Source organism: Triturus cristatus, chromosome 4_1 (genome assembly GCF_964204655.1).
Source record: "Triturus cristatus chromosome 4_1, aTriCri1.1, whole genome shotgun sequence".
Lineage (NCBI taxonomy): Eukaryota > Metazoa > Chordata > Amphibia > Caudata > Salamandridae > Triturus > Triturus cristatus.
The window spans coordinates 854,390,777-854,402,855 of NC_140585.1; the positions used below are offsets into that span (position 1 = coordinate 854,390,777).

Sequence of the window (12,079 nt, forward strand, 5' to 3'; positions counted from 1 at the left end):
TAAATGTCAGTTCACTTAAGAATATGGAGGCTTAGCAATGCCATATTTACAATCTATTACTTCTCTGCTGATCCTTGCAGGCCAAAATCCGTGTGATGGCATCCTAGCTAAGTGAGACGCAATGTGTGGTTTACCGCATGAATGTAAATGAAGTAGGTCGGATTGAGACCCACTACGATTCAGAATTTTGTAAACAGACCTATTAGTACATAGGTCGATTCTCAAAATTCCTTTCCATTCTCAAAAAGTCAGCTCACAATTTGCGAACACTTTTTGCGAATAGAAATGACATGATTGCTGCAGATAGAGCGCAAAGATGAGTGTTACAAAGCAGACTGCAGTTATCCAGTAAGGTAAGTCTATTTTTCCGGGGGCTCTGAAGGTGAGCGCGAGGAGCTTGATGGTGACGTAGAAGAGCATGCTTAGACAACCGGCTCAATTCTGCGCTCTCTTCTGCGTAAGAAGTGATCTCTTGCAGCAGCTCCGTTGGTAGCCCTTAGCTCCAAAGCAGGGACCGGCAGCTGTTGCACTGGTCAAATATATAAATAGAGTTCTTATGTTTCACGGTATCAGGTTTAACAGGGTCCTTCTCAAACCCCGCTTAAACGTATGTAGGAAGCACGCTGCTGGCCTAGCACGCTGCATGGGTTGCGCTTAAGGACTGTTCAAAGCGAGAGCATTGCCGGTTTTGCTGTATTTCCAATAGCGAGCATCGCTGAACAGGTGTCTATATAGGTTATCATCTTTAACCCCCTAACCACACTTCCGCGAGGCCCCAGTGGCTTGTTGGGTTAAGCAGGCAGCGAGCCTGAAGTTGTCTTTGAACCTCGGCAGGGGGTGGCCCTACATCTTTCAGCCTTGAGTCACGCGGCGGTCTGCCTGCGCGCGAGAGCTCGCGCACCCTCGGAGAGGTAAAAGGCTCTTGCCTCGGATGGGGAACTGGTACCAGTTTGTCACTGGCTGCTGGTGATGCACGCCACCGGAAAAAATTCATAGACCGATTCTAGAAAACCAAAAGAAAGGAAGAAGGCGCTCACCGAGACCGTGTCTTGTGTTTCACTCTGTACAGGAGCAGCCATGTCGCCTTTTCTTCGGATCAGTTTCTCCAACTTTGACGCGGGTCCTCAGGTGCAGCTGGAGGGGGAGGCGATGCTACTCAGCCATTACTGCATCGTGGTGGTGAAGGAAGCCGTCCAGACAGGTATGTACGCCCACACTGTGACTTTTAATTCTGGGACACAATGCCATTACTCCGAAAAGTCAAGTCACTTTTGACGCAGAAATGTAACGACAAATGTTTTCAAAGTTGTCGTAATGCCACGAGGGGGTCAATGTTGAGTGGAAAATTGCAGTCATATGCTTCCATGCCGACAATATGACAATATAATAATAAATTACTTTGAAATGCATCATGATGTAGTAATATGTTGCTGAGCTTCAAGAAATGAGCCCATGGGCCCTGGATTTACAAAGATATTGCTGTGACTTACTTTCAGTGCCCTTCTGGCTTTTAGTACGGGAGTAAGTCTGAGCACTACACTGCAATAGTAAGTGACATCTGCTCACAGAAAATGTTTGTGGATGGACACTAAATATTGATTATTCGGTGATCAGTTCCTGGTTGAGCACCACCTCGTTTGCAACTGCTATGTGGATGAATAGTTTTACTCCTGTTTATCATGGTTATATATTTAAATGCAGGTTTTCAAAACCATAGATCAGAACCATGGTATACCACAGCACTGTGCAAGGGGTTAAGTATGCACTTATTCACATTGTTGCTTTTCAGGTAGAGCTCGGTAACACCTTTACATATATGATTTGCAAAAGGCAGAGGTTGATATTTGGCTTGAAACGCTGTGTATCCCAATACTGTAAGAATTCTGGGGTAATCACAAGCAACAATGCTGGCTTTAACATTGTTTTAATCCCCGTTTAACACAAAGTGATATGGATTCTATAGTAAACATGTTCACTACACATTTGTATCGCCTTTCTTTATAAGGACAGTAGTGTCTTCCTTAATCACCCTCTGCTGTGCACAGCTGCGGAAGCCACATCTCACGCTGATTTCCGAAGGACAGCAGACAGTTCCTCGACAGGCGACACACACTATTCGTTCCAAAACTACACGCAGAAACTCATTTACATCAGACGACTTGATGGACAAAACCATACCCAGTTTATGTATAACAGTGCACTACACACATTCAGTTAATTCATTCATGCGACAGGGGCCGCCACATTTAAAAGAAAGGGAAGTAAACACATAAGGAAGTAAATATTCTTTCATTGAAGATTGCTCCCAGAAGATGAAGCCACAACAAAGTGACACACGGAGTAGATTTTCCACAAATAAAATTACAACATCCCTTACCCTCCTAATTCTGTTTTGAATGCATGGAACATTTTCCCAAAATAAGTGATGAAGACTATTCGTCACCAAATATTGTAAATTAATGATCGTCCAGACTGCATTCAATCCTCGTCGCCAAATGTTGTAAAGTAAGGATCATTCAAACCAGAAATGTCGTTTCTAGAAGAATCTTTATTCAGCCTGCCCAGGCGTGACTTTCCCTTGCCAGCCCCAACTCGCAACTGCCAATAGAAGAATCCCTATCACAAACATTCCTAGTGGAGCCTAAACCCAAGGATCCACATATGTCATGAATACGATAAAGACCACTATGATAAACTCCAATTTAATTGTAAGAGCCTGCGAGACCCACAGTGAGCAATGCATCTGACATGCTTAGGTCAAGCTAGAGACCAAGTAAGGTCAGTGTCTCACACCTGGACAGGAAATGAGTTAACTGTATGGGTCTAGTGCCCATTCTGTGTTGTCAACTTGCATGTTTCAATGATTATAAGACTTTCGGCAAATAAAAGTTAAGGCATGCAAGTCATTAAATGTATCTGCAAAAGCAACGTCTGCAAACCCTACTGGCTGTCCCAACGTTTCTTTCTTCCATGTGATAACACACGCGGCACTGGTGAAGCTTTGGCGTGTATAGGCATTTGAGCTTAGGTGCAAAACTAGAGTTAAAAAAATACAATTATTATAAAATTCAGTAAACAGAATATATATGAAAAAAAGAGTAAGCCTATATTAATTAGTTACATTTAGAAGTTTTATGTACTTGCTCCTCCCAGGTGATCACTTGGGGTTTTATGGTGTGCGACCATTGCCCTAAAAAGAATGAACCATATAACATTTTCAAGTAGCCTAACGAGCCTAACTGGTCTTACAAAGGTATTTATAGTTTATGTTTTTAAATGAAGTCTGCTTTTGATTTCGTGTGACTTTCAAGCAGCCTATTGCTGCGTGCAACATTTGTTGAATCACAACTACCTGAAATGTATTCTTCAGGGAGTCTACAACCTTATCTGCATTAAGAGACACTTCTGCTTAATGAAAATCACCCCGAGCTACTAATAATGTTGGAGTTTTAAGAGTGACTACATCAGGCAAGATTGCATCGTGACCGTTTGCAGTATTACAAGACATGATCACCTCAGTGCACTGCCATGGCTGCTAGCAGTAGTGTAAAATATGCTTTGTCTATGTGAAATGCCTCTTCAGGGGTAATACAAAAGGTGTGTGACCATTACTACGCAGGTATTACTTCGATATGCATTTTGTATGCATTTTTTACTACGCGTTAACCATTACTACGCATTCTGCTACTTAGCATGCTTTTACTACGCGTTTACCATTACTACGCATTCTGCTACTTAGCATGCTTTTACTACGCGTTTACCATTACTACGCATTCTGCTACTTAGCATGCGTTTACTACGCGTTTACCATTACTACGCATGCTGTAACATAGCATGATTTTATGTATTGTCATATATTCATACAAAACAGCCATTGCTGCAGTGTCCTTGGCACCAAGTTAATAATAATAGTAGTACATATCCCTAATGCTGCGTATATCACTCAAATATCAGCTTTAAATATATTTTGAAAATCAATAAATTGTTTTCCAAAGATCATTTCAAGAGTTCTGGAAAGACAAACATTAAATGCACACTTTCCAATTTTGGTATGCATATAATTTCAACCAAGCAAAAACTGCTAATTTAATAGGCTGGGGTGTACACAAGAGACCCACTTACAGGTAGCTGGAGAGTCACCAGAAGCTCTGGAGCTACTCGTTGGAGAAGCCTGGTAAACAGACTGTTTATAAATACAGTTTCAATTTAGTCTTACTTTCCTTTATGTTTTGTAAGTCAGGGGTGTGCTTCCTGTGCTGTGATTTCCGCAATATAACACTTACCTGGTGCTCTGTCTTGCAAATGTTATGTTTAATGGTGACGTCTGGAGGTGATGTTTTAATTTTCTTCAGTGAGTTAACAAGCATTTGGAATGCCAATAGGTCTGGTTTTAAAGGAATGTTGCATGGTAATATAAAGCTTTGCAAGTAGCATTAGAAAGGGTATGTATTTGTGTGGGAGCAAAGAACTGTAGAATAATATTGGTGTTGATTAAATGGTGATTTGACAATTGCACTGTCAAGGCAGACCTAAACAAAACTGTCTAGGTTAATGAATGCTCTCCTTCTATCTGTGCTGCTGCCAGAGAAAAACACAATTAATTATCTTGTTTTCTGAGACACTTTAAGAGCTTTCCAATGCCATGTGTTTGCCACTGAAAGTTCAAGCGCAGGCAGCTGAATAAATAAACAAAATGATAAAAGCGGTGTTGGAGGGCAAGCACTTTTTTGTGGCAGCACACAACATTGACCCAATCAAAACATGTACTCTCGGCACCCAACATGAGGAATAGCCAAAGCCCCTCTCTAGTGGTGCTCACATAATTGCCTGGTGACAGCTGTGCTGTCAAGCCAGACCATAAAAAATGACCACTTATCAGAATTATAGACATCAACATGTGGATTTAAACAAGAGTTTGGTGACTCTACTTAAAATGGTGAAGACGATGAGCGTTGGGCTCTAGTATAATGATGTCATTGCATACACATGAAACAATATGAACAGGATCTATTTGCATTTGTGCCATGTTGTCTGATAAATTGCACTTTCCAATTCATTATGCTCGTTCACTGTCTTGGCATTTCATCCATTGTGTTCTTGTCATTGCCTTAAGAGTTTTACTGCATCCAGGCAGGCACAAATAAGTTTTAATGGAACTTTGATGAAGACAAATGCCAGGAGGGATAAGTCATAATTAAATGAAAATTGTTCAACATAATTAAATGAACATTGTGGTACTATCATGCATTGCTTATTCAGAAAGCACCTCCAACTTTGATTTCTAACGCCATACACTTTGCCTGTATGAGTCTTGGCAGAAATACACTGATATTGGGATGAGAATGTCCTTGTTGAGAGTGTTGAGATGAGCCTGGTACCCGGCAGCGCACCCCTACCCAAGTGCCTAACTGCCCTTGAAACTGGTATCCTGACTTTTATTAAATCAAGTTGATTATTTGCACAGCGGGTCAGAGCCGTCCCTGAAAATCCAAGGGTCAGGAATCAATTCTCTGACTATGAGGGGCTGCAGAGCATCCCTTCATTTTGAGAACATGGCAATTGCCCCTACCAGGTGAATAACATCAAGTGGTGCTAGCGTCATACCGAGCTTTATGTGAATCATCAGTGTGACCAGATCTTTTTTTGTTTGTCAGAGAGTTGGCAGTCTACTGACCGCTTCTAAATAAATATCTGCTGATTATTTAAGCCCCAAATCCCTTTGCTTACAGTCCACATGTGTGTTGAGTGCCTGTATGCTCTGTAAATGTGTATCATATGTATGATAGTAGAAGGCTGTGTTAGTGTCTGAGTACTGGCAGTAGAATCCATTTTGGATAGCCCTTCGTTTAGCATGGTACATGATGATCGGTGAATTCAGCCTACCCAGACAGTGGAAGTGTATTAGCTGCATTCATATAGCTGCAGGGTGGAGACTTAGGCACTGAATTGAAGGGGCATAGAGACAGGGATTGCCTTAGAAAGTCAGTGAGGACCTAGGTAGCAAAGGACTCCAGGTTAGGTCTTCCTGAGCACTGCCATTTGGTAGATTTCAGGGGTGATGTGTCTGACTGCAGCCTCTGTTGTTTATGGTGAGGAGGTTTCTAAGCAGGTTTTCTCCCTTAGCCTTCCCCTGATTAATGCTTTAGGAACAGGAGGTGCAGAGATCTCACAATTCATGTTGCCCTTGTTTTGGATGCTCCTGCTTGAAGCCAGTATCACTGTTACCTACTGTGAGAGTTATCACCTTACACAAAGGCTGTATCTGAGGAACAGTCAGAAAATGACCAACACCATGTCAGAAAATAACATTTAATGGACGTTGGGCGTGGCCCTTTTTGCAGGGTCAACCCTAAACTTTTTGCCTTTCTCCTAGCCTTTTTTCTGACATGGTGTTGGTGGTTTTAGGACTCTGGGCACTTTTGCATTGCTGTCCAGTGTAAAGACTGTGTGCTCTCTGTGTTTATATGGTGAGGATAGGTCTACACTTGTTTGGCCTGTTTAAATTTCCTGTCAGTCCCTTGTAAAGTGGTATCTCATATATCCAGGGCTGCTAAAATTAAATGCTACTCGCGGGCTTGTAGCGCTGATTGCGCCACCCAACAAAGTAGCTTTCAAACATATCCCAGGCCTCTGCCATTGCAGGGCCTGTGTGCGCAGTGTTACTGCCGCTGCGACGTGGCACCTAAAGTATGTGCAATGTCTGTGACCCCCCTTTAACTGCATCAGCCACCCCTAAGGTAGACCCTAGCTAGCCCTATGGGCAGGGTGCATTGTAGGTAAAAGGTAGGACATGTACCTTAAGTGTGTTGACATGTCCTAAAGTGACAAACAGCCATTTTTGTTTCTCACTACTGTGAGCCTGCCCTCCCATAGTAATGCATTGGGGATTCCCTGATAAGTGTTTCAGTGGTAATTCCTGATATGAGGGGAGCAGCGTGGTCAAGTTTGGTATGGTTGGAATAGTAATAATAAATTCTACGCAATGGTGTGCACAGATTTTTTATACCTATTTTAGAAGTGGGCATTTCTGTGTGCTATGTGTCTGCCTGCCTGCTGTGGATTGAATGTCTGGATTTGGACTGCCAGGAGGAACTGCCGTGGGGCTAAGCTACTGCCTGTTGGGTAGCTGAAGGGGGCTGCCCTATGCTAGGAGACCCTGCGTGCTGGCCTCCTGTCGTGGATGACTCAGAGACATCAGAGTCTTCCAAGTGCTATACTCTGCTTATTTGGAGTTTCCTGGTGTTCTTTTGCTTTCCTGGAACTCCCTGCCATACTGGAGGTTTCCAGGTGCTGTGCCCTGCTATTTGCCAGGGAGTAGTGTGGCTGACTCCTCCACCACGCTGTCCTTCCCCCTTTTGGCATAAGGGAGCGCTGGGTGTTGGCCCCAGGAAGCGTAGTGACTTTTCCCTCTGTTGTGGGGGAAAGTGTGGAAGGAGCGATGGAGCGTAGGCTGCTCGTGGCTGCACCGCCCGAAAGAATCGTCTCTTCATCACCCCCCTCTTTGTGGCTGGAAAGCGACGGAGGCGTGGCCGTCCAGCAGCGGGCCCATGCCAGAGTAGCAGTATAATTACTGGGCACCACGGAGGACACCAAACGATAAAGGAGATGCCTGGCTGTTAGAGAGGAGGCAGCAGGAGCAACTGAGACTTCGCTCCGTGAAAACCGCAGAACCAGAAGTCAGGCATCCTGAAAGCCTGATTGTGGGCAGGCCAGCCTGCACTGAAAGAAGCAGGAAAGACTGGAAGTCAGGCGCAGGATGCCTGGTTGTGGGTGGGGCTCCCGTAAGGGTGAGGAGAGCCCCGCATGTGTCCTAGGCCTGGTCGTGAGCAAGGGAGAAGAGGAGGCCCGCTGCGTCAAGGGGGCTGCCGGAGGCAAGAGGAGTCTCTCCCCGAGCCCGGGAAGACCAGAGAAGCTACGTGGAGCCCCTGGTGAGGGGTCTTGTTTGCTAGCCTGCACCCGAGCCTCGCGGGCTCACTTCCACAACTTCCCCCTGGTAGAGGGTGAGGTCGTTGAGCACCGCAGTTCAGCGAATTGCCATTGGAGGTGTGGTGCCTCCAGAGGAATCTCTGGGGCCTCGTGACAGCGGGTGAGTGCTTAAGAGGACAGAGTGTCCTGGGCCGCACTGTGGTTTTACGGTCCGGGGGGAGCCACTGTCCAATTTTCCACGTGGGTGCCTAAGTGGCACCAACTCTTCTCCCTGCATTTTTACACATTGGAGTGGCATTGGGGGCAAGGAGCGGTGTTTGCAGCTGCACCGCCAGATCGCGGGCAGCTGTTGGAGGGACACACACAGAGGAAAGGGCTCTGACTTTTGGGCAAGGGCATTATGGGGACGCCCAGGACGGGCCCCCGAGGGTAAGGCCAGACGGCCTGAGGTTAGCCCCTATGTTTAGGTGGGACATAAGCCCATGAGGTGCTGTGTGTACCTGGTGAATGACTAAAGTGCACCAATGATGTGATTCATGCATAATGTTTTGTCCTAAGGTGAGCCCTGAAGAGTGGATATGTCAGTGCCCTGTTGCTGATTAGGAGGTATGCCTAAAGGGGATCACTGACATAATATCGACTACAAAAATATAGACTTACAAAAATATCGATGCCAAAATATAGAATGCCAAAATATCGAAGTCCTATCTCCAAACAGGAAATTACAAAAATATCGAATCCAAAATATCGTTGTAAGTAATATAGTTAGTCAAAATATCGAATTTTTTAAATGTTTTAAAAGTAATGTTAAATAAATGAAATAATACATATAATTAACTGACACATACTTAAAAATACTTAAATAACAGTAAACTTAATGAATAATTAAAGTAAGTAAAAAAAAAAATTAATACATATATCTTAACGTGATATTAATTAAAAATATTCAATATTTTCTGTGTAGGATAGCGGGCGCGTAAAATTTACTATTACCACTCCAGTAAGTGCAATAGTAGGGAAAGCGTTGGATAGCGGGAGGGTAAAAATTACTATTCCCACTCCAGAGAATGCAACAGTAGGGAAAGCGTTGGATAGCGGGAGGGTAACATTTACTATTCCCACTCCAGTGAGTGCAACAGTAGGGAAAGCGTTGGATAGCGGGAGGGTAACATTTACTGTTCCCACTCCAGTGAGTCCAACAGTAGGGAAAGCGTTGGATAGCGGGAGGGTAACATTTACTATTCCCACTCCAGTGAGTGCAACAGTAGGGAAAGCGTTGGATAGCGTAGGGGTAAAAATTACTATTCCCACTCCAGAGAGTGCAATAATAGGGAAAACATTGGATAGCGTAGGGGTAAAAATTACTATTCCCACTCCAGAGAGTGCAACAGTAGGGAAAGCGTTGGATAGCGGGAGGGTAAAAATTACTATTCCCACTCCAGAGAGTGCAATAATAGGGAAAACATTGGATAGCGTAGGGGTAAAAATTACTATTCCCACTCCAGAGAGTGCAACAGTAGGGAAAGCGTTGGATAGCGGGAGGGTAACATTTACTATTCCCACTCCAGTGAGTGCAACAGAAGGGAAAGCGTTGGATAGCGTAGGGGTAAAAATTACTATTCACACTCCAGAGAGTGCAACAGTAGGGAAAACGTTGGATAGCGGGAGGGTAACATTTACTATTCCCACTCCAGTGAGTGCAACAGTAGGGAAAGCGTTGGATAGCGTAGGGGTAAAAATTACTATTCCCACTCCAGAGAGTGCAACAGTAGGGAAAGCGTTGGATAGCGGGAGGGTAAAAATTACTATTCCCACTCCAGTGAGTGCAACAGTAGGGAAAGCGTTGGATAGCGGGAGGGTAAAACTTACTATTCCCACTCCAGTGAGTGCAACAGTAGGGAAAGCGTTGGATAGCGGGAGGGTAAAAATTACTATTCCCACTCCAGTGAGTGCAACAGTAGGGAAAGCGTTGGATAGCGGGAGGGTAAAAATTACTATTCACACTCCAGAGAGTGCAATAATAGGGAAAGCATTGGATAGCGTAGGGGTAAAAATTACTATTCCCACTCAAGTAAGTGCAATAGTAGAGAAAATAATAAATGTATTTTTATTTTTAAATTAATTAATTATTAATACAAAAACAAGTATTACCATTAATTACCAATCACACAAGAATTGATCATTTTTAAATACCAATACATTTTTGTTTAATTAATTAACAATTAATAATTAATTTACAAACAATTGTTTTTCAATAACAATCATTAATAAATGCAAATAATACCAATTAATAATTAATTTATAATATATTAATTAAGGATATACACAAATTATTTAAATAAATTTTTTTTTCCAATTATATTACTTCCCACCATATTCCCGTATAAACACAATACCCGCTACAAATATTAATTGAATACAATTAACATAATTATCAATTTACCTATTAATACTAATTAATTACCAATTAATACTAATTATTTACAAATTAATAATTAATCAACAAACAATTAATTTGCAATACCAATTAATAATTAACGAATAATAATTAAATTACTTCCCACCCTATTCCCCTATAAACCCACAACCCGCTACAGAAGTAAAATGCAAAATTAAATTAAAGATATATTAATTAACAATATACACAAATAAATTACATAATTATTTATTTACAATTATATTACTTGCCACCATATTCCCCTATAAACACACTGCCCGCTACAAATATTAAATGAATACAATTAACATAATTATCAATTAAACAATTAATACAAATTAATTACCAATTAATACTAATTATTTACCAATTAATAATTAATCAACAACCAATTAATTTGCAATACCAATTAATAATTAACTAATAACAATTAAATTACTTCCCACCCTATTCCCCTATAAACCCACAACCCGTTACAGAAATAAAACGCAAAATTAAATTAAAAATAATTAATAATTCCTATAAATTATTATTTAATAATATATAATTAAATTACTTCCCACCCTATTCCCCTATAAACCCACAACCCGCTACAGAAGTAAAACGCAAAATTAAATTAAAAATAATTAATAATTCCTATAAATTATTATTTAATGTACTATAATTAAATTACTTCCCACCCTACTCCCCTATAAACCCACAACCCGCTACGGAATTAAATTACAAAAAAATAAAAAAACATAAAATTCAATAATTTAAAAATATTCTAACATACATTCCAATATTAATACATACTTTTAACACATATACTAACACTTAAAACACTATAAAAAAATCGATATTTTTAACAACTATATTATTGCAATCGATATTTCTTACCTGTTTTTCGATATTCTTCACCACTATATTTTTGCAAGTCGATATTCTGTCCATTCGATATTAAAAACTCGATATTCTTGCTACTCGATATTTTTTTTTCGATATTATGTCTATTTACCGCCTAAAGGGCATGCATAATATGCTAATGATAGGTGTACCTATGCCAGTAGTTACTGGTTGTTCTCACTAAGGTGCCAATTCCGATCCGGTAAAAACCGGGTACGAACCGTCGGACGGAGCCTTTTCTCCGTCCGACTCGTACCCGGTGCGAAATCCATCCGAAAATGCAAGTACGATTCATACGGAAACACCATTTCCGTACGATTCGAACAAAACACCGACCGAACAGAAACTAAACACAATTCCGATCCTGAAAGGAGCCGACGTGACGTCGGTACGCATCCAGCCTACGTTTCACGAACCAGGAAGTACGATTCGAACCGACGTCATCCCGCACGGAAAATATTTACCGGCTGCCAAAAACTGCCGGGAAATCAGGACGACACACGCAAGGAGCAGCTGGACGCGACGAACAGACATGGACCCGAACCTACGTGCCATCCCTGCCCTCCTAGCAGTCCACCTGGCGTACAGGAACCGACGCAGACGCCGCAGAAGGTCAGCACAACAACCAGGGGCAAAGGGGGGGGCAGGGGCAGGACACACAACACCAACACATGGTACCAAATCACACATGGCCTGGACATACCTGACCATCAGGGCCTGGTCACTTCCAGGGGGTGGGGGCAAGGCCAGCAACGCAAGCGTCCGCCACAACGGAAGTGGATGGTCACGCGAACCGGTACGTACCCTACCCAGGCCGCAAGAGCGTGGGTA

General features: G+C 42.4%; 1 protein-coding gene across 5 annotated transcripts in view; it reads left to right on the forward strand.

The window, feature by feature from the left end:
- Positions 1 to 12,079, forward strand: part of PRKCQ (protein kinase C theta) — a 549,254-nt gene that overhangs the window by 75,128 nt on the left and 462,047 nt on the right. For 2 of the 5 annotated variants that reach the window (XM_085653544.1, XM_085653545.1), the window contains exon 2: positions 1,070 to 1,201. In XM_085653544.1, coding sequence (XP_085509670.1) covers positions 1,078 to 1,201 — 124 coding nt within the window. In that variant the 5' untranslated portion in view covers positions 1,070 to 1,077. Of the gene's footprint in view, positions 1 to 783; positions 912 to 1,069; positions 1,202 to 3,481; positions 3,598 to 12,079 lie in introns of those variants that run through there. The other 3 variants (XM_085653543.1, XM_085653547.1, XM_085653546.1) reach the window with 3 other exon arrangements.